Below are 27,004 nucleotides of genomic sequence, written 5' to 3'. Positions count from 1 at the left end.
TTCTTTGAAATTGAGAATTGGAATACCTTCGGCGGCGGGGGAGGGCTTCAGAGACCGTTATGACGTTAATGAATTTTTTAAAGCTTAAATACTGGTCTAAAGAACATCTGGCTTCAACTGGGTGGAGCTACGCGTTGCTCACAGTGCTTCAAGCAATCGCTTTATTACATAGCCAATGATGATGCAATAACTTCATAACGATCCGATATCCAATGGCTTCTAAAAAGCGGTTAAACTGGTTCCTCTGGGCTTATTTCAAAGCGTTTCAAAGGTCTGCAGTAATAAATTAAATTCCATTCACGCATTAAAGGGCATAAATAAAGCGGTTTTCTCGAATTCGTTCCTGCAGGGAGAGCCATGGTAAACATCTACCTTAAAATAAACAGGTAAGAAATATGGATTACCTCGTGAGAGAGTCTTTCATACCCATCGCCGTTAACATGAAAAAAAACTAAAGAAGAAAAGCAACTGAATTCTTATACTCTGAAGCACTCTTGGGTGGGCACGAACGATTTTTTCGGTTTTCGGAATAAATGTGTATGCGTGTAGTATATGTAATAATTTATGAGTAATGAGCAAAAAACACGGATAGCAAGGCGTTCTCAGTTTTTGAAGTTTATAGATCCTTTTTCTACAGCCAGGAGAAAGTTCACTATACACATTAACCAGACGGAAAGCCGGAAATGCTTAAATCGCTTCAGAATTTGATGCTGATCAAGAGTATAAGTAATGTGTTGAACGTCTTTCAGTAATGGGTACAAAAATCGTTTTTGGTTTTCCTTAACACAAGAATAACTGACGTTTTGCGTACACCTAAGTATATATACATATACATTCCACCGTTATGACCCATAGCTTCCGCACATTCACAAAAACGGAAAAAGGGACGTAGTTTTTTTTTTTTGGATTGAGGGCCTTCACTCCAGAGTTCATTTTTTTTTTTTAAAACACGCAAAGCAATTTTCTCGACACACTTGAAGTTTTTTAAAGGAAACAAAATTTTAAAAAAAAACTTTCATTTTTACATTCAATTTTCGTAGTATATGGGGATGGATGATATGATGAATACTTTATCGTTGTTCCTTTCAACCTTATTATCCAAATATATGTTTCTTGTTCTACTTTCTAAGTAAAGGAAGACACTCACTAACTAAGTTTACATTATTACTTAACAGACCATAAAAACTTGAAATAGTTAAAGACCCTACGAGTGTATGACAGATAGTGTACATCACAATCTCTCTTCATTGCATTCACCACATATGCAAATATAATTTAATCATAAAATCATTTTCTTGCTCAACAAACAAATTTTAAATACATAAAATAAAAACAATATTTTAAATCAGTTTAATAAAAATAAAATAAAACGAACAGTAAGAAAATTATATTCGGCTACGACCGAATCTTTTATACCCATCATCCATTCCATATTCCATATTATTCTATTTCGTGGGCGTGGATGATTTTTTCTGTTTTCGTGGAATAAAAGTGCAATTTGGTATCGCTAAACGAATTAACAGATAGGTGGACAGAAGGACTGACAAACATTTCGATTTTTGTGCTGGAGTTACAGAACCAACATACAAATTTTTATCGTTACATCGTTTGTGACTTATAAGTAACGATTAAAAGCTTATTTTTTTTTTTTAAAGAAAGCTAGTCTCAGGTTACGTTGTTCTGTGACCGGTTTGGCTCAATTTCAACCTCAAAGTACATGCAAGATCTAACGTTTCTGTCAACCTTTAAGCAAATAGCTGTCTTCTTGCGAGCAGGAGAATATTTACCATAGACGGACAGACGGACGTACGTGCTTAAATCGAATTGGAATATGATTCCGATCAACAATATGACCATCTCTGAACCATCGTTTTGGGTATGTAATGGGCACGATAACATAAAATCGTTTGACTTACATTAAGTCCATAATAAGTCCTGCAGTAGAGAGTTTAGTGACCTGTTTTCTCAAATATTTTTTAATTTTCTTTCAACAAAATTTTTGTTTTATTTTGCATTGCGTTCATATACATATATATATATATATATACACCTATGTGATGGAACTATTATCATACAATGTAAAATTGGAGCATTTATATGTGAGACCTATTTCATTATATACATACATACAAATATGCTTTATAATCAACTTCACTTTTTTCCGTAATTTATTTCTTCTATTTCACTTATACGAGTAACTTATGCCCGACCATACAACGTCTTTTTATCATCATAAATTATAAGTGCTGTATTTATGAGCATATATATGCATGTATGTATGTATGCATGTATGTATGTGCGTGTATTGTGTAAATCTGTTGGTTATCATATCGCAGTTATGTCGTATTTGCTGTTATACAAAGCCTTCTTTCGCTCGCTGATAGAAGTAATATTAGATTAAGGAAAAAAAAAAAACATATTTTTTTGCTCTACACGACCTTTAATCATAAATATTTCTAAATTATATACCGACTAGATATTATTTATATGTGTATTGTCATGACTGTACATATACATAGATGGGAGTTGAGAAAAAAAAAAAAAGATTTCCATTGTGTTTTAGCTACACTTTCGGATTTGTGTGATTTTTAATTACTGCGGCTCAAGTTCAAAAGTATGCGAAAAGCATAAGTTTCCCTTCATAATTATAATAAAAAAAAAACTAGCGGGAGGGTTATAACTACTTGATGATTGCACCGAACTATCAAGATATTAAATGAAACCGGAAAAGGTACGTTCGAGTGCGAAATTGTTAGATAGATTGAAAGTAAACATGTAACTGAATGCATTGGACCCATACGATTTTATGTTTTTCACGAAAGCTCTTGATGACGTCCGTATATACTAAATATATACTAAATATATACTTACCATCGAGGGGTGGTAATAGTCTAGATATTTCTGTTTACTTCTAGCATCTGAATAAATGCATCGCAAATTTTCATAATATACTCATTTTTTTGATGACTATAAGTCGGCCTATCCGCACGTCCTTGCTTCTGCCTGTATCCTATATTTCATTAAATTGCACTTACAAACTTTAATAAAACAAAGAACCGTGGAATTTATCTATAGGTCATAGGATCGTATATCAACACCTCGTCCGCGTTCATTCACTCAACCGTCTCTGTGTCTTTACAAAGAGGATAAAATCTTAGCTATATGCTACAAGGCAGTGTATCAATTTTTGCCTGTCTCAGCAAACCGAATCTTAGCTACACTTTCTAAAACCCTGAGCTTCTCAGTATAAGGTGTGAAAAGTGCACAGCCGTAAAATCGATAAAAAAAGTTTGTCTGTTTGGTCGAAAACCAACTCGTCAGTCTTTCAGCCAGTGGCTCATTTTTGAAAAATTTATGTTAGTAAAAATTTGTAAAGAAAGTTGAAACTTGGCTACATACCGTAAGATAATGAGTTGATTTTTCACATCAGTCCGCCCATTTTTCAGCCTCTCCGTTTGTAGATTTTTTTGAAACTTTTCACTCCTAGAATTTATTCCTTTGGTGTAAACAAATTGTAATAATAACAAGAACAGAAAACTGGTAATCCTATCAGCTGCTGCAGCTTGTTATTACCGAATGTTAGATTTCATAGTTCCCTGTACCGCCGTGCAAAACAACATAATCCAAATTTTCATAATTCTCTCAAAATATTGTAAAACTAATGCTTAAGTTTTAGGTCTAACTGATGCCAGCATATAGCTAACTATGTGCATATTCGGTCTTAATGAACTGAGATAAATACTTTTCAAATCTTCAAAGCTTTTCTTGCGCGACGGAAGGCAAGAGTTTTAAATATGATTGCTTGCTCTATAGAGAAACAAGCTGTAATTATAAATCTTAAGTTAAACTTAAACAGCAATTATTAGTTTTAAGCTAAATAGAAGCATAATACAAAAACAAATAAGAACACTGCAGTGGACCGGAGTACACCATTAAATACCCTGCACCAATAGAAATTGGTAGAAAAAGTTGTCCGATCCGACAGTATACCGAGTTTCGCCAAAATATCTCAAAAATTACGAGTTGTATTGCAAACGCAGGAAAGCAGGACAGAAGGATGGACAAGCCTAAATCATTTCAAAAAGTGATTCTGCATCGATCGGTTCAATCAAAGATTCCTTAATATATTACTATACCTTTTGTACTGCGAACGGTGTACAGTGAAGAAAAAAAAAAACAAAATTCTTTCTCTTTTTTCTAAAAAGATGTTGTTTTTAATTATCGTGCCATTATCGTCTTTAACTATCGATGGGAGAACTGATTTGCTTAATAACGTTTGTTGCAAAAGTTTCAATTAATGCTTTTTTCCGGCCTGCAATCGTTTATGTTGAAAGCAAGTTTAATCTTAAATTTATGGAGACTACAAAAACTTTCGTAAAATCCAGTTAAACTAGTGTTGAACTGATCTTAACCATGGCATAAATATTACATCATTTATTTTACGTACTTTTAAGTGCAGACGAGACAGACTATGTGGAAATAATGATCAAGCTCTTACATGACTTAGGTTCACTTATGTTTTTTGTGTGTTGGTAGACAAAAAGTAAGAAAAGAAAAATTTGATTTTTTAAGCAAAGTAGTGTACAGTGTAACGCGGATATTTATTTACAGGGAGATTGCGTTAAAAGTTTATGATAAATTCGCATAACTGCACTTGAATAAATTCAGACCTAATTTAGTGGTCATGTGTGACGATTTAATGACTTTTGGGTAACTGTATAAACTCGATTCGTAGTTTTTTGTTTCTTTCTCTCCTCTTTTTAGTTACTTCTTTTTTAAAAAGAAAAAAAAAAAAAAAAACTTTCACTTAACACCTTTTGCACCTTTTTTTTAACTGTTTTTATTTCTGGCAAAGCAACATCATGAAGTAAAGTCTGTCCATGTTTGTCTCCATGAATGATAAACACACAAAGTCCAGTGTATTTTTTCTTCGTTTTTTTTTTTTGTGAAGTACTAGTGTAACAGCTTTATTTCGTGTTTGCGTTGGGCGAAAAAATAAAACCGAAAATAAAGAGTTATGGCCAAGTTTTCAAGCTTCTTGTGCTGGTATAACAGAAATTATCGCCAGGTTTGCGTTGTCTTTGTTTTATCATTATTATTATTATTTTTTTCTTTTTTGCTTTTTTTTCCAGTCAACAGTTGGTGAAGTAAAATTTTTTTCGTTCAAATGTTTTTAGTTTTTTTTTTTTTTTTTCATAAAACGTTAAGTCACTAGCATGGATGTTATACATCATCGTAATATATGGCGAAAATAAAACGTCATCCAAGTTTGTTTAGTTTAAAAAGATTTTTTTTACCCATAATAACTATAAAAAATATCAAATAAATTTCAATTAATTTGTCATTTAGGGCAGAACTAGGTTATCAGTTCAATTGGCTCGAGAACACGAAATAACCCAAAAGTGCAACGACATAAGAGAAAAAAATCCCCTGTAGAGGGATTTCTGTTTTTTGAACTCAGACTAATAAAGAGGTTGTCATGTAGCCTGTAGGTGTAGACAAAATGATGAATGAAAACATATATTAAAAGCACATCAATCAGTAATCGAAGGGCCATCTATTGCGTTATAAATTATGCCACGTGATCTTTTGCTTGTCGTAATTATGATCATTTTCAAACTCGATCTGTAAGGTTCCTATAATAATTTTATCGACTGTAGGCTTTCCAAGACAAGTGTAAAAGCAAATCGACGGATCGGTAAATATGATGAACAAAGAATGTATAGGTTTTTATAAATTCACGAAGTACCCTAAGAAAAGGTTATCATTATTTTCATAAGAAAAGTTAATAAAAACAAAAAACTATGATACAGAGACTTATTATAGTCTAAGGCCAAAAAGCGGATATTAGAAGTGCTTCGGGATTGGGAAAAGCGCTGGTCAAAGTGTATCATACCTAAGGCGGATTACTTCGATGAGGGGAAAACAGATGTCGATGAATAAATAAATGTTTATCCAGAAAAATAAAAAGTCACCTTTTTTCTGAAAACAACCTGTATATCTGGTCAATCCTTCTAATGAAGTTGTTGTATAGAAAGTCGGACTAGTAAATTAACTGCGTAACGTTTTTTCATAGGAGTAAAATAAATGCATTGATGACGATATGAAACGCGGCTTATAGCCGACAAAAAATTCGGCTTATCGATACCGAAGGTGTAATACAACATCTGCGTAACACGCAGATAACTCATCAAGACATATGTCTTTAATAGAATATTGTGTCCTTCAAAGTGAAGGTGCACTCTGCATAGTTTTGTGTCCTAGCCACTTGTTGTACATAGCATGTTATATATTAGTCCCCTCATGATTTGAGGTAAGCCCAGCTTTTATTAGGTCAATCAGACTTAGATTTAGAGAATGACGTTCTGCCTGTAAACTTGTCTGCTCAAGTTGAAATTTCTGAGATATTTTGACGAAATTTGGTACAATAACTTGCTTAGGCCTAAAGGCGAACCTAATTGAGAATGCATTGAACCAGAAAATGTTAACGGCAATGCAATTCTCTCTATCGTACTTTCAAAGAATGATGTGAAGAAAAATGGATAACAAAAAAAGAAAAAATCTTTAAAATAGTGTTTAATACGGTAAGGAACAAGTTAAAATATTCACAGATGGTCAAGGTCGACTATAAAATGCTCTACACCATTTCCCCCGAAGCACCTGTTCGCTTACTTTTGTCACGGCTTACTAAAAATTAGATTTTTGTTTTTCAATTTGTTTATCATCAGGACATCTGTCCGCAAAAACAGGTGGGAAAAAAGAAAGAGAGATAGGGAGAACGGCATCAGCCTAATGGATGTGTCTCCAATCGCCATGTGTTGGGCTTTTGCCCATTGAGCAATTATGGTCAAAAGGTGCTGGCATTTGTATTCGCGAACTTTGCAGCGCCAATCCTCATCTATTGAGCTATTTTTCATAAAGGCATACTTTTCATAAAAATCTTAGTAATCTAGACAATGTAGTACATATGTAGCACTGTAAATTTGTATCTCACATCACCATTTTGAAGTGGAGGGGAGGGCTTAAAACGTCGCCTCGTTCCATTCGAAGTGTCCGCTTTCATTTGGTGGGGTAAAATATCACTGATTCCAGTCATTCTTGACGAGAAATAGTTAAAACCCCAAACCGAAAAATGGCAAGAAGCAAACTAATATTGACGGCCTTAAAAAGTCAAAAACAGAAAACTAATTTTTTTAAGAAAAGATTGTCAAAATCAGAAGTGCAACAAAGTTCAAAGTAGGCTTAACCCTTAAATGCGTAGCGATATAATTACGATCGTATGTTTAAGACCTCATATCTCTTAATGTGGCAACATTCACATAGGGGTTTGTTATAACTCTTAAGGGGCACATGCGAGTCCATGTAATTTTATATATTATATGGACGCTTGCAAACTATGCTCTGCCGCCCGCAGGTTTCAAATCCCTGACCCCAGATCTTATCCTCTCGACTATGCAGCCGGGCGGAGAAAAGAAAGGGTGAAGTGTTGCTTCCAAAGTTCCGTGGGTTAACACGATCGCTGTATCGATCTGAAACTTTCTAAACACTTATCTACATATTATTACATATCCTATGAATTCTAAAATACACTTCTTATATATATAAAAAAAAAAAAAAAAATTTTTTTTTTACAATTGTTTCTGCAGACACATTAATGTTTACATTTTGGAAAACATTTTTTATTTTATTGACTTTGGATTTTTATACTTTCGCACATAGATGCGATTGTAATGGAATTGCAAAGCAACAGCACACATATGCTGCTTCATCTACATGCTCTTGTGCTTAGCATTTATAACTTGCCTGTTGTTATTACACTCGCATACATATAATACAACCTTCTGCTTACTTTGAATTATTTAAAAGCTACGGCAATAAAAAGCGTAAGGAATTCTTGTTTCGTCTCTATTTAAAATTTAAGAAAATATGCGGCAGAGAAATTTTTATGCTCGACAGGATGAACGTGTTTTTCTTTTAACCAGATATAAACTTGCATAAAACATTTTGACCAAAAAAAAAAAAAAAAAAGAAAAGAAAAAAAGAAAAGAAAAGAAAGAGAAAGAGAAGAAGAAGAAGAAAGAAACAAAAATCAAAAGTTGGACATTAAAGGAAAAATTTGTTCAGATGCTCAACTTAAGTGATTAATCCCAAAGGGCAGGGCAACAAGGCATTGAAAACTATAAGAAGTGCAAAATGGATTGGTAACGACTAGAGGAGGATAACTGATCTGAAGGACAAAACGCTTACAACTTGTCGTCGTTGTATTAAAAACTCTATCGATACGTATTTTATTATTTAGTAAATCGTGTTACGGATGTTGTCATGATTTTACACACACTTCACTCTCAGGCATGAAAAGAGATTTTTCTTTTCCCTTTTGAATGTGATGTCAAATGGTTTTCTTATTGTCTTTTTTGTTTCTGTATTTCGCTTTTCTTTTTATTATTTTTGGCCAAACCAAATAAAACAAAACGGATGCATGAAATTCTCTTAGGTACGGCGAGATGATTGATACCCTAACTGTTTTTTTTTTTTTTTCTTCGCTCTTTGTTAAGCGATTTCTGCGTTTACATTCGCATAGTAGTAAACGTTAATGAATAAAATAAAAACAACATCCGCCTTCGCCGCTGCTATCCGTTTCAATCCAATAGTCAGCCCAAACTGTTGACTATTTAACATTCCAACAGTGCACATGCATTGCACAGACCGAAAACAGTAATCATAGCATTCATGTTGATTGCTTTTATTTTTTATTTTTTTCTTTTATTTTTTATTATTATATTATTCAGTGAAAATCGAAGCTTATTAATTATTTAGGTAACCAGTTAAATAAAAAAAATATAAAAAAAATAAAAAAACAAGGGAAAAGTAAATAAAAAATTATTAAAGGTCTGCCTGTAAAGAGGAGAATTGTTTGATAAATGTAAACCGGTAAATGGAATGCATTTTAATATTCGGTTCAAACCGATCGCTAATAGAGGAAAAAATATGAATAGGAGCGGTGTAGTGGGCCACGCATAGCAATATGCGATTCCAACCGAGCATAGAACGGTTCGATAAAAAAAATTTGAGTAAAAACACTAAAAATGCTGTACACATATAACGACTTTTCGAAATAAGGGAAGTCGTCGAGAAAGTCGCCCGATTTGAATCTGAATTTTCAATGGCGTTCGTCCTTGGGCCAAAAGAACAGTTCACTGTAGCAAACCTCATCACAATATTCCAAAGATTGTCGCTAGCAGGCTTAACGCAAGAAAGCAAGCCGAACAGACGGACAGATACGCTTAAATGAATTTAGAAAGCAATTCTGAATCGTCCGGTATAATAAAAGTTGCATCTATCTCAAGTCCCACTCGGTGTTGCATACATCGGCACCTACTTATTATACTGTTACTCATAACCCTGTCTCTCAAACTTGATTAAAGCATGCTTTCCGTAGCCATTGTCAGATGATAAGTTGTTTATTTTCATATCCGGAAATGCTGCCCGCTGCAGCGTCTTCTTACTACAATACACTTAAAAAAAAACCAAAAAAATACAAACTGTTTATTCGGGGGTATGAATAACACATGATTTCAACTTTGAATCAATATACAATAGAGCCAAAGTTTCATATTTGCGTGTAGGGGAAAAAGGGAAGAAATACATTCTTCGCCATCTGAGCGCGGACTCGTACATGATTGCAATACATAATCTGAGTAAACTTCCGAAACATGTGCACTCTGCCCCTCTCGACGCTATTACCTTATGGCGTTGGAAGCCGAAACACGGGAATTGTTATCTTTATTGACTACAGTTATTGCTGATCAAGTGTATCATCTGTATCAAGTGTAACCATCCGTGCGGTTGCAAAGTTTGAACGGATATTCTCACCATCTTGTTAACTTATGTCGTGAAAATGAGTGGGCAATCTGGAATTTGAAACTTGTTTTTCTCTGTGTTGAGTTCACATATATAACGGCCTCATTTTTCAAAGTCACCACGTTACACCATAACCTTGTATATCTTTAAGAAAAAAACGTATTTGTGACCATTTTTTGGGATGAAAGGAAAGACAATCAAATAATTATAGTCGAAGAAGTTTTATTTATTAAGTATTAAAACGGTAACAATGCAAGAGCTTTGTACCGCATTACGTACCAGTCTCAGATCTGTTCAACGGCCGCCTTTATGAAGCTACACCAAGCTATTCTCGTGTGGAAATAATTTCAAGTGCCCATAAACATGTTTAAAGTCATGTAAAATTGGATTAGAAATCAAAAGAGAAAGAACATTAGACTCTAACCAGCACGGAATTATTTCACACGGGCGATTTTTTTTTGCAGCCCTTCGCGAAAACCCCGGAAATTCAAGGACTACAAGTTTTTCAAATATGGGTAGTCGTAAAAGTACACCGTAAAATGTTGAAGCATATATAAGGCAGTGAGGAAAAATTTTATTTTCAAAATTTATAGCCAGGTGTCTATCTTATCTCCCCTTTATTTCAGATACTGATCAAGTTTAAAAATTTTCTGAGCAACACTGCAAAAAAATTTTACGATTGAAAGCTTGTGCTTAACTAATGAAGTGATAAGGAATATGTTAAATATCGCCTATGGGATCTCTGTGGGCACAAACAGAACGACGGTGGATACAATTATCACACCACTAAGTTTTGGTGGCGAACGTAAAAAGATTCGGATCAAATAAGTTCAACTCTACGCATTATACTCACATGCAGCTCTTCCGCTCTACAGTATCTATATAGTATAGCAGCAGGCTTTTGTGGGGATATCAAAAAAAGGGAGAGATGGTATCCGTATACTTTTTTCATATTCATATTCATATCGCATCATATAACAATTTGAAAATTTGTGCTAATTTTCACTCAAGTTTTCTCGAGTATTAACTTAATTTCCCATTGCTTTCTCATTTGAACGTATATACGAGAGATGTCTTCAACAAGAAAGGCGACTTTTTATTTTTATTTATTATCCAATATCTTCTTTGTCCCTTGCAAAGTAATCCGCCTTGTGCCAGCCCTTTCTCCAATCTTCGAAGCGTTTTTGATATGCTTCTTTGTTATGGCTTTGAGTTCTTCCAGCGATGCGGTCATTACCTCCTTAATCGTGGAAGATTCCATCGTCTCATTGGCCTTTTCAGGTTTAGGAACAGGAAAAAGTCTGCTGGAGCCAAGTTCGGTGAATATGGAGGGTAAGGCATGACTACGCATCGAATATCGAAGTCAATAAGTTCGATGAAATATATACTTTCGCTGGATAGACAGCAGTTTATACTCATATGCAACTCTTCCTCACTTTTGCAGTTTGTATCAGTAAGCTCTTTTGGGAGTATTAAAAATCGTATATAAATCACATATACGTATATTTTTTTTGATTGTTTCAAGCAATCATTAACAATCGTACTTGAAGGGTATTTAGGATTCGCCTCACCAAGGCAATAATTTCTTACCTGTTTTTACTTCTCCCCACATAAATACGTGTCTTCCGTCATCATCATCATCATCATTATCATCATCGTCATCATTTGTTATTGATAGCTTGCAGAGAAGATTTAAATAATTAATGCTATGAAAACAAATAAATTGAATTGTGGTGCAATTCCTTTTTTTTTTTAAAGGCAATTTAATAAAAATATTTCACCGATATACACAGAAGGAACGTGTGTGTGTGTGTGTGTATGAGAGAGAGAGAGAGAGAGAGAGAAAGAGAGAGATAAACACCGAAAGTGAAGAACAAAAGCTGAATATCCGTGTAATGACAACAAACACATGTGTCCGTATCATAAGTTGTGATTGATAGTAACATCAGCAAAAATTGAAAAAAAGAAAGAGAAAAAAATGTCTTTTAAAACAAAATTTACTCGATTTTACCTAAACATACAAGAAAAATTCGTTTAATTAAACGTTTGTAAAAGAAATCCATATGCTATTAATCCCTTTTATAATTAAAGCGACACGTTTGGCATAAAGCAATTAATTCCTTTCTCGTTACGGACGTCCATAGGTTCTATATTATTATATTAACACTTTACCGCCCGGCCTTTATAATATATTCTGTGCGTACTTATCGGAGACTCTAGCTGGTTGAGATTTGCATTCTTGGCTATCAGACTAACAGAAAGCAATCAGAGACTTAAAAAGTGTTTCCATTTTACCGACCGCCAGCCCGATCCTGGACCCTTCCGGGCGCCCGCTTTGTTTTAGTTTAGATTGTCGCGCAGAATATCGATATGTGTCACTAAGCAAAAAGTAACTATTAACACAACGATGAACTTAAGTGCTATAGCATTTCAATTTCGAAGCCATTTATTGTACATTTACTTTTATATATAAAATTAAAATATTAACACTAGAATTAGCGAGTAGGTCATTTTGATCCTTTTTAAACATCCCTAAAGATGAGGGATGTATTCATTTTGTCGACACGGTTACGACACCCAGAAAGACACTTCATAGACCCCGCAAAGTATACATATTTTTGATCAGCATCAAATTCTAAATCGATCTAAGCATGTCGGTCTGTCTGTCTAATGTCGCCTCACCACTCTTCTCATCGCAAAATTTAAGCTGTCGACTTCAAAGTCGGCAAAACCCTTGCATGTTCTTATACACAGTGTGGTAATGAAAATGGGACAAATCGGTGAAAGAAAACTACCACAGCACAACATAATCTAAGATCAACTAAAATCAGCTGTGAAAAATAAAAGCAATTTGATCTCTTCCTCGTTACGTCAAAGCCACTACAGATACAACAATAAAAATTTCCATTTATATTCTGTGGCTGGTTGTGCAGTACCTGACAAAACTGAAAAAATCGGGCACGGCTCCGCAAGGTTATAAGTAACCAAATGTTAATTTTTTTCACTTTTTCGTTGTTTCCTGCTTATTACATATAAGGTAAACAAGACAGATTGCTGAAAATTATTCTGTGCCTTCTTCAAATGGGGACATATCATCATCCAAATTAATTTAGAATTAACACACGTGGTTTTCCGCGTCCTACTTTCCCAGTCCTTTCAAGGGTAGCTGAGAAGCTAAGAACCGCGTGGGTCGCAATGCGGAAGAATCTGGTGTAGTATAGTGAGTGTTCAATCGATAAAGGCGTAACACTTATCGATTGGGCGCACAGATCCACTAGGTTGCGCCAATCTCCCTATATGTTTCCCTTTCATCGCCGCTTCTTCTTTCTGTTCGTCAACGCTGACGTTGATCGTGCTGCTAAGAAAAAACGAATCTTCCACAGCCTCCACATTGCGGGGCCCACCATATTTATATTAGATTCGGCGTATTTTTAAAGAGATGATATATCATGGACGTCTCGTTTTCTTACTTGCATAACATTTCTTTAGATCGATAAGTTCAGACTCATTTGCCTTCATATTGGATCTGAAAGGCATTAAAACCACTGAATAAGGAGATAATAAGTGAAATAAATGTTCAAAACATATTCGGTTCTATTGATAGTTATTCTGCTTTATAAAGGAGACGTTTATATATATATATATATATATATATATCTAACAGCAAATAATTGTTTCAAGTGTCATTTGCATTCGTAAACATGGTTGAGAGCATACTTGAAATGCTTTATACATCATTTAAAGTTGAATGCCATACAAAATGAAATTCATTTTCTTAGCACAATTAAAAAGAAAGAAAAAAAAAAAAGAATTGTTATTAATTAGTTCAAGTAAATGAGGGTTTAATGCTTTATTGTTACATTTCAAGTAAATCAAAAACACTTCGAAAGCCAAAGCTGAAATTTACGTTGACATGATATTTAAAAGTAAAGCAAAGAAAGAAAAAAAAACAGAAAAACATCTTACTTTGGCTAAATGTTGTTATACCTGTGAGCTGTGCAAGAAAGAGCTTAATGAGAGTGGAACAGCAAAACGAAAAAAAAATCCTTCAAAACCCACATAATAATTGCCTTAGATTTTTTATGGCGGTTGCTACTGTTGTTTGTTGTGTTGTTTTCGCTATTGCTGTTGTTGCTAATTTCCGGAGCAGCCAAAATAGCGTAAATGTTGTTTATCTGCTTGGCTGATTTTAGCTTAAGGTAAAAATGTGCGGCTTCTTCGCCTGTCTTTCAAGACATTTCTACTTTTTTTCTTTAACCTGAAGAAAAGGGAAAAATGTACACAAAGAAGTGCTTTAAAGTTTAACTGCAGCTCAGCACAACATCATTTTAGTTGACATTAAGCGTTGAAAGGAACGCACTTCCCCTAAATGAAACTGTGAAGTCTAAAATAAAGATGGCAGAGAATAAGACCGGGTTTTATAATCCCTTACTTACTCTCCACTTCTCTGCCTTTCATGCGACATTAGCCAGACTTTTTTCTTTCACCTTCTTCTTGTGCATTTTTCATTCGCCGTAGACGCCGTTTTCTATGATTTGTTTTGCTTGTGATAACATTTTTTTAAAGACTCACTGCAGAGCTTAAATAAAGAAAATAATTAAATATCAAAAGTCTGCCTCCTAATGGTTTTGATCGAGCAACAGCTATTACAGCAACAACGACAGCAACATTAGCAACAATAAAAACAATACTGGCAATAACAAGTAACATGCAAGGAAACAATAAGCAACAAGTATTAGCTAAACTGTTTGCGTATTTCTTCAACATATTTCTTCCGCATAGCTGCGAAAGTCAAAGGTTGACGGGTATCTTAAAAACAATGAAACCTGGTCAAAATAAAGAAAAATAGCAAACCTTGTCATAGAGCTGTCAAATAAAAATCTTAATGACCTTAGGAGCGAACGGTTACATTCTTACCGGAGTAGAAAAATGTATGCGGTTGCGACCGAATCTTTTATACCCATCACCGTTAACCTAAAGAAAACTAAAAAAAGAAAAGGAAAGCAACTAAATTTTTATATTCTGAAATACTCTTGGGAGGGCTCGAGTGATTTTTTCTGTTTTCAGGATGTATATAATGATGATTTATATAATGTATTTATATTTTATATATGTGTGAGAAACGAGCAAAAACAAGGATAGCGTGTCCTTTGGACAATTTGGGTCATTTTGAAAACCTTTTGGCAGTTTGTGGACGGTACCTCCAGCTACATAATTGGGCAGACGCACTAATTACCAGACAGTTAGGTGTATTCTGAGTTTGAAACTGACCATGACTTCACATACGTTATGGGGTTTTTGAAACTTTGTTCTACGCATTATAAAGTAGTGCTAAAATTAAATTTTGATTCATTATAACATTGGATAGATGTGGTCAACTTTCCTCTTTTCGTACAGGCGCTACAGCATCACCCATAGAATGTACGTGAATCAACGTTTATCTGCTGTACTTGATGAGTAGTGAATAAAAAACTAATTTTTTATTCCTTTTGAAAAATAGAGGCATTCTCAGTTTACGTGGTACTCTGAACGTGTCCTTCAACCGGTTTGGCACATTTTCGATACCAACCTGCGTGGAAGAACTTTCACTGTTTCTGCCAAATTTGAAGTAGATAGAGCGTTTTTCTACGGCCACGAGAAAGTTTACAATAGACATTAACCAGACGGACGGACGGAAAAGCTTAAGTCGATTCAGAGTTTGATGCGGATCAAGAATATATTAAATGTGTTAAACGTCTTTTATGGGTGATGGGTATAAAAAATGTTTTTTTGATTTTCCTTAACACAAGAATAACTGACGTTTTGCATACACCTGCTTCCACGGATACTTTATGGGTAGTCTGAAGCTTCGTTCTGGATGTGCAAACGTTTTGACAAAGTAAATATATCCTTCATCCTTCGGTGATAAGTATAAAAAGGCGCTTCTTTATAGTTTAGTGGGTAGTTTGATGGGGTAACCTATACCGTCACGTAAAGCTTAAACAGAATACTTTCGTGTGGTTAGCTTCCTATAGTACTGTTCCCTTCCATTCGTTACGAATTCGCTCGGAAATTAGCGGTAACTTCTTCTACCTTCCAACATAGAGTATTTAGGATGTATGTAAATACAAAGTTCACTTCATTTTGATGGACAATAAAACAATTAGGTCAGCATGTGATCTGAGGTTTAAGTAAAAATCCTAATACTGGCTGTCACTGCTTCCAATTATATGTCATATTAACATTTCTTCTTGTAGTTTGTAGTGTGTTTGTAGTTTGTAGAATTAATAAAATTACTACAATTGCTGAAGGAGACAGTTATTGCAACAGTAGGTAAGCGATGCGCTATTCAAAATAATCCTAATAAGGATGACGATAATTTTGCTCCTAATTCGGTTATTTAACTTATTTAACTTAGCTTTTATTTCCTAGAAGCTAAGTAAATGTCTGCTCCATTGTCCTCATCCGTACATACCTGATTGACTGTAGCAAACTTGTTAAAATTTGGGGAGAACTATATTTTTTGTATGGCCGTGATTCACTTAAGAGCACGCCAAGCGTAACTGACATAGTAAAAACCTCTTGAAAATCCTTCCCATTTTAACAACCAACCCATTTTCGACAGATTTTATTCTTATCCAAATTACCTAAAAGTTTTCGACTTGCACTCACTCCGATTGTGTCGATCACTAAAAGTTTCTGAGCAGATTTGTAGAATAAAGTGGTTGCGTCGTAGATAATGTAGGATGTAAAACAGGACTTGTATGAAGCAGTATTGAGGAAGTATTGTTTGTTTTTTATTGCCGTGAAGAACAAATGTAGTAAGTGCATTGATATGTAGTTAAGCCTATTACAGACAGGGTGAAAAATTTGCTATGCCTTCAGGTGATCGATCTACCTGTTTTTTTTTCCGCGAGTTGCAAAAATCAAACAAAAAACAATTTCCACAAACATTTTTCATTAAAGTCCATCTGCAGAGAACGTTGCAGTTTGGCTTAAGTAATTTGTGGGAATCAAAAAGATAAACTTAAGTATTACCAGAAGCAGGAACTGTGAAATTTTTCTTTAAGGGTCGCTTGAGGCAATAGTAAGAAAAAATCGTTATCTTCAAACTTCGAGGCCTATAACCGCAGAGTGAACGAATGGCTCCATAGTTTTTTTAAGTACTATAAAGGAAACGCGTATCGAAACAGACCGCATATCGTATATCGGCTTTAACTGAATATATAGTGTTTCGCTTTGTTTATCTCTCCCAGATCTTATAAGCAAAAAAATGTTTTTTTGTGACAAAATTTATTAAATTACTACAAAAAAAGTGATCCAACTGAATGGCCGAGCAAACAAAGGGTCTCGACTAACAGCTCAAAAGGTTCGAATTTCAATAGCGGTAGAGTTTTCAATAAATCCGATAGCCTTAGATGTTGGTGCTTGAAGACTTCGATCTTAGAAATTGTTTCTGTTGTTGTTGTTGTTGCTTGTTTATTACAATAATAATAATAATAATAATAGAGAAATTATTATACCCTGGACCGCTTCGGGTTAAGGTAATATTACGTTTGTGCGGTTGTATGCAGCACCAAGACGAAGTTACGGTAGACGCATCTTTATTATTTTTTTAGAATCATTGATCGATTTAAGCCTTTTTGTCCGTCTGTGCGTCTTGTTTTCTTGTGCTCAACATAGAGGTCGCAATTTTTAAGGTATTTTGATGAAATTTGATACAAAGACGTGTTTTCATCTAAAGACGAACCCTAGTGAAAATGGTTCAAATCAAGCGACTTTTTCGGTCAGTTCCCATATAATGTCTTATTTTGAAGACTTGTCATATGAATAACTGAGGGATGGTGAGGGGTGTTTAAACGCTGACCCAGGCCCACTATTGCGTCTTCAGTTGTTTTTTGATAGAAACATTTTTTTTTAAATTTTTTTTCAGATAATCGTTTTTAATTCTTAAAAATAAAAACAATACTTGTTTTTAATTTGTAAAGAATTTGTGAAAAAGTTCTTAGCCAATTCTCCTATAAATAATATTTGCAAGCATTTATGTAACACATTTATAAATCTACTCTTTAGATGTATTGTTGTGTGTTTCGCCGTTGCACACATATATTTTACATACATATTATAGAGCTAACTGCACGTGCTTTTAATGTGTTTTCCTTCTCAAGCCGTATGCTGTTGAACTGTTATGATTTTTTTCCCTTCTATGTTTGTGCATAAATGGTTTGCTTTTATAATGATTTGATGTTAGATGCATAACAAGGAAAAAGTGAGGAGAGGAGGAGCTACAGCAAGAACGTGACCACACGTTGCACTGGTCGCTCAGTTAATAATTTATAAATTACTTTTCAAGAGGATTTTTATTGTTACGATTATATTTTTTTGCTTTTTTTTTTTACAAAATATGTTAATTATGTTAAACATTATGAAAATGTATCTCAAGTTTCAGTTTAACATGATTAAGATAACTTAAAGGTAGCCTAATAAACTTCATCATAGATACGTAATAAGTCACAAGCACTTTTTTTTCTTGATGGTGGCCTTAGTTTAATGGTTTTCTCTTCCCTCCCCCTTTTTTTTATCTTCACATATCGGCATCGATTGATAGTTTTATCACAAGTGCCACAAAGTTTATGTATTTGCAGATATTTGATTCAAGTTTTCACATTTACCATAGACCATAAGTTAGTGAAGAAATTATTAAGTTTTCGTTTTCTACTTCATTTCAGGCGTGTGCTGGTTGTATTACGTTGACTTTCCAAAATTAATTTGTGGCATTGATTGACGGATATATTCATTAAATTTTAACTTTTTATTTAGAATGTGTCAATTTCTATTATTAATATGTATCTTATGATATGATTGAACTCCCAGAAACAGTCGCGGAAAGGAACGTAAATACTAACGTATCTAAATCTTAGGGCTGCCAATAATTTAACCGAGCGACAAATAGACAGACACCTAAATTGTCTGGACATCTTTCCCTCGACAATAAAATTAACCTTGTCGTACATTTTTCGACTCTTGCATATGAATACCTGAACGGCAACAAGTTAGTTTGTGAGCAAATGTTAACTATAGGTCTGACCGCGGCCAAGATTCTGTGGTATGCTGTAGAGTGGTGGAGGCCCAGCAACAGGTGGATGCATGAACGGGACAGAGTCAAATCAGCTGAGAAATTCCCATCAATCTCTAGTAATCTATCTTCTAGCGATTTAAGGACAACAAGGTGAACCTGTGAATGACTAACTAACTATATCAACTGAATATCTGATGTCAATCAATAGGACATAGCTTATGGGAGCTGGTTTGAATTCTCAGAGAAAAAGGTAGGAATAAAATGACATAATTGAAACGAGTCAAAAAGTTACTGCGGCCAATAATAACTACACCTTTTCGGGACACCTAATGGTGGCTAGCAAATGGCATTGCAAACGAAATAACAAATTTGACGCATAAGTCTGCGTAGCTATAAAAATAATTATCGCATTGTGTGAAACATAAATTAATGTCGACATTAGCTAAGCATAGATCCATCCATTCATTCATTTATTCATCCGCCCTGAGTGAACGTTCGTATGTAGGTGAACGCATTGTAAAATATAAATGACATTAATATAAAAACCATAAATTCAACGCTACGTAACAAACAAATGCAAACCGCCATAGCTTTAGATTTAGAGATAAAACGTCGGATGAAATGAATTTTTGTAGAAAAGCATAACATTATTATCTATGCATGGATTTCATGTTTGAACAAATACGCAGCCACTTACAATGGTAAATGGAAAACGATATCATCGCATACATGTGCGAAAGATTACAATAAGATGAACTTGAATATCATCGCAACTCATAAGACAAGTGAGCGGAAACTCGTATGACAAGTTTATAAATATTTCACATGCTTAGGAAAAATGAAACACAACATAAATAAAAAAAAAAAAAAAAATTGTTTCCCAATAAAAATTCAAGGTATGCACGCACAAACACACGAATTTATAACAGCCATAAATATATGTTTATAAAGCGATTGCTTTTCCGTTTCCGGTAATCCGTTAAAAACATCGCGAATATTATCATTTTAGCCATGACAGTTAAATCATACATACACGCACGCATGCATGCATGCATGCATGCATGCATAGATGTGTGGAGCGCGCATTTCATGCTTGTTTATTCGAATTACTTACCGCTTGCTTAGTCATGTTAAGCTGCTTTCCTTTTGGTTAAGAGATTTGTTTCCCATTCCATTTTAATCTCAAACCTTCCCCAAGCAGATACTCACACTTTCGGGATATTAGGAGACGATCTTCCACTATATATACTATGTTGTAATGTTGTGCAATAAACAACAAATGTTAAACTTTTTTTTTGCCTTTTTCGAAACAAAAGTACACGTTTTCTTTTAGCTTCAATCCCAACAGACCGTTCCCCACCCAAGGATGAGTAAAAATAAAATATTTAAACACTTGATACCAGCCATGAAAAATGTAACTTTTTACACAAGTTCCCTGGCTTTTTGTAGGCAGCGGCACAAATATTGCATAGACAGCCAACCAGTAAAAAATTTCATTTTATTCAAGTGATAATCGTACGGTTGGCATTGACTCCACCAGAGGCATACAGACAACATGCTGCATAAATAGTTATACAGTACAACAGTTATTTGTTGCTTTTCATTTCATTGCGAATAGGAAAAAAAGATTAAAGAACAAACCTATAAGAAACATATTCATTCATTCGCCTTAAGATGGACTTTGAAAAACCTCTACCTAAGAATTGTATTAAAAAACTTTGTTTATTATTTAATTAAGGGCCGCGTTATCGATCATATTACGCACGCAGTTAGTGCTCTGTGGAGCACAAAGAAGCCAAAATGGGACATATATATTTATTTTCGTTACAAAATCTATGATAAAACAACGGGCCGCATTTTTCGATGGCTGCATTTGATTTCTTTAAAGAAAACATGAAATTTTCCAAAATAATATAATAACGTTAAGTGCCAGATATAGCCGCGAATTCGAACACTATGAGGTAATTCGCAGTTGGCGTGATGGAGTCAAGTTTCTACGCTGCAAACTTATAGGCCAAAGCACGTGATATCTCGTAGTTGAGAGTGAAAGGGTTAAAATTACAATTATTTCATAAAAGCAAAATGCAAAGCGCGCCGTAGTACAATGTTGAGAGTTCGTCGGGATCCGCGATGCAAATTATACGTATGTGTTAAGCTCAGCGACCACGTTGACCTCCTTCCAGTTCTTATGAATCGCCCTACGAGGGTCCGAGGTCCATATACTTCAACTGCTCTGTGACGAAAATGGTAATTGAGTGACTGAACACAAAGCAATACTGTGCGGATATACTTCCCCTTGGAGTAATGTTACCCAAAATAACATACTCTTGGGAAGCATGGAAGTCAGAGAGAATTTTTCCACAGTAGCTTGCAGTTTCGGTGTTTGCGCTGTTTAAAGAGACAATGCAAGAGAGACCTAATTGCGACAATGAAGCTTTCCGATAACCTCTAAACTCATGTTGGAGTGCCCCCAAATCCTGAATGAGCTAGGGAAGCGCAATGAAGTGGACCTATCTTGGATGTCCGGGCATTCAGGCATCAAAGGCAATAGAAGGGCTGATTGCCTAGTCAACAGGGGAGCCCGAAGCGATCTCAAGAGACTGGTTTTGGAGTGGGCACAGTAAAAATCAATAAGTCATTAGTAGCAAAGTGCGGGACAACGGCAAGCTAAAAGATTCATCAAATCCTGCGGCATAGCATACAAGCCACTGGAACTATGAACGAGCGACTTACGTCTTATAAGTGGCTTTTACACGGGTCATAACTCGCTCAAATACCCCCTGAAAAATATTGATGTCTCAAAAGCCGAACCATACAGATGCAGAGACAGGGTGAAAGAAACGTCCCATTGTACACTGCAGGATCAAATACCATGTGTTTGGCGCTCCGAACCGAAAAAGGTGGTTCATCTCCCTTCTTCGGAAGACAATCCTTTTTCCAAGTTTTCTAAACATCTTTTTTTCAAAGTTTTTTTTTTTGACTTCATTTCTTATCCTCTTTAAGACACTGTTCTATCCTGCAATCTGTTTGTAGACATAACAAAAAAACTTAAGAAATCTTGTAAAAAATGCTAAACAGTTTCTGTTACCAACAATAGCTGTTGTTACTATGTTTGCCGCATGTCTTCTGTTCATCATTTCAAGATATTCAAAGTCGAACATTAAAATGTTTACCAAACATCTCCTTAGAGATGTTGTAGCGACATGTACAACGCGATGTGATAGACTACTATGGATGGCTACAGATGGAAATGTTTGAAAAGTTGCCTGCGTCTATTGTTGTTGCTTGTTATGCTTGTTAATATTGTTACTATTTGATATTATGTTACACAAGTTATAATAATAATTTTTTATTTACTCCCGTAGGAGTCGTTTGTTTGTTTAAACTTGAACTCTTGACTTGAGTTGAGGGCGTTTTTGTTTCTTTTTTGCTTTTTTTTTTCGCTTTCCTCAAACCATATGATAATTAAGCAGAAAAATTGGAAGACTTTCTTAAGAAGTTTATTAGAAAATTTATAATTATCCCAAAGGATTTAAAAAAAATTTTTGGCCTTTTTTTATAGCCGCCACCGAAGCATGAGGTGTACATTCGTTTTGTCGAAACGTTTGCAACAGCCAGAAGTGAGCCTGAGAGCCGCTTTAAAGTACATATATTCTTGATCAACGTAAAATTCTAAATCGATGTAAGCACATCCGTCTGTCCACCTGACTATGTAACCTTTCTGGTAAACATTTCCCTTACTGTAAAGAGGCAGAAACCCGCGCTAAATAGGGCAGAAAGATTACAAGTTGTTGCAACCAAGCTAATATTGAATTTGAGCGACATCAGCCAAAGAACGCGGCCAAAAGACAACATAATAAGCTGAGACCGTCTCCGTTTTCACAAAAAAAAAAAAGAAGAAAATATTGGTTTTTGCTTGTTGCTTATACACCACAACAAATACAATGATAAAAATTTGCATTTATAGTTTATGGCTGATGTTGCAGCACCTGTGTCGGTCACGTCTGCTCCATATTACGGAATATTAAAATTTCATTCTTTCATCAACACGTTGGCAGCACCCAAAAAGTAGCTTCAAAGACCACATAAAGCCTGGATATTACTAACTCATTCTATAAATGTCCGTCCGTCCGCTCATCCCTTCAGTGCTGTAGCAAACGTACTCAAGGTCGCAAAAATGAAGATGTCTGTTGCGAATATGGCAAAAACGTTGAAAGTCGTTGCTCGGGAGCTGACATTGGTCCAAACAATGGCAAAAGGATATGTTCTTATATTATAGTGTGGGCCAGTCCTTTTACTGACTGACTTATCGATTGAGACTCTTTTACAAACTAAGTCTTTTCTCGCATCACAAAATAAGGCCGAGTCTTTTCGCCGATTGGGTACATTTTGACCTTTTGGATTTTGTGTCCATAAACAAGAAGAGACACACGATATAAATTTTCACTCTTATTGTCCAAAAGTAGAAAGAATCTGTTCTTCTTTTTCTTAGTTTCTCTTGAAATAAAGCTCGTAGACATAAAAGATTCTTCGTTCGCAGGCGAATATAATTCTCTTACTTTTAATTAATTTGAAATTAAATCCATAAAATTATTTCTTGACGGTTATGATGTGTACACTTGATTATGGAAAATGTTCTCCGATTTCTGTTTGGACTTTTTCCTGCTCATACATATAGCGCCGCAATCATCATGTTTTGCTATTTTTCAACAAACCCCTTCTACGCTCTCTAGTGATGGATTGTTATTCACACGTAGTTGATGATAACGACGACGATGATGCTTGTGATAGAAAAGGGGGAAAAAAATCTTCACATATTAGAGAACATATGTCTGTGTCGCTTTAAGTACCGTTAAAATGCGGTTACAAGTGCTTTTAAAAAACTTTTTTCATTTGAATAAATTTTTTTCAATTCCTTTTTTTATTTCTCTTTTTCTGTCAATTTTTCCAATTTATGTACGTTTTTCTTTCTTCTTGTTTTTTGTGCAGTTTGGATCGTGACCAACCGTTCACCTTTCAATTAGGCGCCGGTCAAGTTATTAAAGGTTGGGATCAAGGCTTAGTGGATATGTGTGTGGGTAAGTGTATTGTGCCATTTAATGCTTTTTCGAAAATCCAAGTTTTAATGCTTTGCCAAATTTCCATTATATAGGAGAGAAACGTAAACTTGTGATACCACCGGAATTAGGTTACGGTGATCGTGGTGCTGGCAACGTAATACCGCCTAAAGCTACATTGGTCTTCGAAGTAGAACTGATTAACATTAGCAACAGTCCGCCCACCACAAACGTGTTCAAGGAGATCGATGAAAACGGCGATAAACAATTGAGCCGCGAAGAGGTAAACCAATATGTATGGATCGCACCTTTTGCATATTCATTGTATTCGTTTTCGTTCGTTTTTGTTATTTGCTTACGGATGTCGTTCTTATTTCTTATGGGATTTCTGGTGGCGGTTCATTTTTCATAAAAAATCGAAAAATATTTTTGCTTTTCTTTTTTATTAGATTAAAGTCCGCACATATAACAAAGATCTTGAAGCGATAAGAAATTTTATTTTTTTAAATTCTGCTCACAAATTTACAAACGCTGATAACACCTAACTTAACCTTTTCTGGGACGGATTTTTTATAGCAAGAAAAAATTGCCTTTTCTTTATACGACAACGGGAAAACGGGGAAAACAATAACAATACAGAAAAAAACAGAAAAGAATAATGTCCCTATGCGTCGGTGGTAATTTCCTGGTGCACCGGAAACTCCATAGGAGACATGTTAATGTGTTGATGATTGCAACGAATCCATAAATTAACTATGAATACGTTTAAATATTGAAACGCAATTGTTTTGTAAAATTTTCAACATTTCATAGTGGGAGGATAGCTTGCTATCGTATGATCAAACATATGTACAACCCCGATGTCGCAGCACTGCGTCCCCAATGACTACATGTTGTGCGCTAACAGTTAAAGATTTTTAATACATCTCAAGTGCCGACACGTATTCATCTTGAGAAGGCCTAACCTAGGCTTTGAAACCTCACTCCTCACTTGGTTTGGGTTTATTATATGATTTATCTCTATATCCCAAAAAGCGATTCAACATTTTTTTATGAACATAAAATTTAAAGCTTGAGTATTTATACACTTTGTGGGATCTTCGAAACTTGCTTCTGCGCTTTATGAAAGTATTGAAGAAAAAATTAAATTTTCATTCGTTATAACAGGGTAGGGTAGACGTGATCAATTTTCTCCTTTTTGTGCAAGTGCTACAGCCTCGCCCTTACAATATACGTGCAAATTCTAGTTTATGTATAGTGAGCAAAAAACCAATTATTTGTTCCATTTCAAAAGTAGCGGTGATTTCAGTCTACGTAGTATTGTAGGTGTGTTCTTTGGTGGATTTGCTCCATTGTCAATGCATGCAAGTGCGTCCACTATTTCAGTCAAATTTGAACTCGATAGGTTCGTCTTTGCGGCAGGGAGAATGTTTGCAGTAGTTTGCATAGACAGACAGACGAACATGCTTAAATCGATTCAGGATCAAGAATGTATATAGTTTGTGGGGAGTCCGAAGCTACGCGTTCCAAAAGTTTTAACAAAATGAACGCCTTTCGGAGACAAAGTAAAGGATAGTAAGTAACAGGTTATATTACCGCAAATGAATGCAAAGTTGAGGTTGCAAAGTATTTTATAAAATCGAAAAGACATGGCTTTTAGACGATCTAAACCATTTTCGTATTCAATTTTTAAAGATCGTTTTCAACATTTGTCTGCGTTTATACTATGCATTCTTATTGTGTCACTTGTCGATAAATCACTTACCGTTTTATTGTCTTCCGCAATATCTGCAATAACTTCAGGGCGCACAGATGATGCGGATTATGAATTAAAGTTGAATTACGGGCGGGTCAAGATCGGTCTATGAATTTGTTTGCTAAGGCTTTCATTGCAAGAGATCTCAACGGATGACAGATAGATGAAAGGACGGTCGAACCGGCGAAAATCCTTCAGAATTGTTCCTTCATCAATAGTGTGCACATTATACAAGATCTCTTCTTCTTCTTCTAAAAATTCAGCAAATTAACAGCAAAGGACTCACGATGCTGAGTTACTTATCGCTAAAGAAAGCTATGAACATGGATGTTTCGATCCTGAATAATATATTTCCTCCACACACGACGAAAATCGAAATATAAAATGTCAAGGAATATTTTGCATGAAAATCGATTTCGTCGTGTGTGGAAGGAACACATTACTTTGCACGATCTAAAGAAAGATTATTGGTTGGAAAAGTGTTCGTGAGAAAAGCGCGGTGAGAGAGATAATAAAATGAAGTTCCGAACTTTTGCTTTTTTTTCAAGGAAATATTGAAACGCTACTAACCAAAAAAAGAAAACTATTACGTTCACATTTTGATTTGTCGGTAGTGGATATAGAAATATCGAAATCGCTCATATTATTGTATTTAATTAGCACTACTTTCATGATATCATCTAATGCACTTTATAAATAAGTAATTTAAACTTTTTATGTAATTTTTCATTTAATAAAAAGTTTGCTTTTCTTTCTCTTGCATTTTAGGTTAGTGAGTATTTGAAAAAACAGATGACAGCCGTTGATGGTCAGGATTCGGACGAGTTGAAAAATATGTTGAAAGAAAATGATAAACTTGTGGAAGAGATATTCCAGCATGAAGACAAAGATAAAAATGGTTTTATATCACATGACGAATTTTCAGGGCCCAAGCATGACGAGCTATAAGATTTGCTTATTCACTCTTCCTTTCAGTCTCATCCCTGTTTCTTTCTCTCTACAACGCCTCTTCAAAAAAAAAAGAAAAAATAATCTTATTATTTATACATAAGATATGTGAATTATGGGTTGTTTTCCAATTGTTTCCATTAATTATAACTGTAGTTAAGTAAATGTGAAGGAAATAAAGCAGAAGCTCTTTGTTCATGATTTCGAGGAATAGTAATATTTTTTAAATTTTCACACATTTTCTTTATATATATATAAAAAGGGAAAAAACTGTTTTTTTTTTTTTTTGTAATATTAAATAAAGTCATTTATTTAAAATCAAAA

General features: G+C 34.8%; 1 protein-coding gene across 2 annotated transcripts in view; it reads left to right on the top strand.

Annotated features, from left to right (window-relative positions):
- Nucleotides 1–26,887, top strand: part of LOC119636240 (FK506-binding protein 2) — a 33,478-nt gene extending 6,591 nt beyond the window's left edge. Inside the window, exons 4-6 of one of the 2 annotated variants that reach the window (XM_038031506.1) lie at nt 23,909–23,997; nt 24,072–24,271; nt 26,501–26,887. In XM_038031506.1, the coding sequence (XP_037887434.1) occupies nt 23,909–23,997; nt 24,072–24,271; nt 26,501–26,680 (469 nt within the window). In that variant the 3' untranslated portion in view covers nt 26,681–26,887. The remainder of the gene's footprint in view (nt 1–23,908; nt 23,998–24,071; nt 24,272–26,500) is intronic. The other variant, XM_038031507.1, reaches the window with a different exon arrangement.
- The last annotated feature ends 117 nt before the right edge of the window (nt 26,888–27,004 follow it).

Source organism: Glossina fuscipes, unplaced genomic scaffold, assembly GCF_014805625.2.
Source record: "Glossina fuscipes isolate IAEA_lab_2018 unplaced genomic scaffold, Yale_Gfus_2 28, whole genome shotgun sequence".
Classification (NCBI taxonomy): domain Eukaryota; kingdom Metazoa; phylum Arthropoda; class Insecta; order Diptera; family Glossinidae; genus Glossina; species Glossina fuscipes.
Note: the sequence above shows the minus strand (reverse complement) of the source record. Positions and strands in the feature narration are given on the sequence as shown.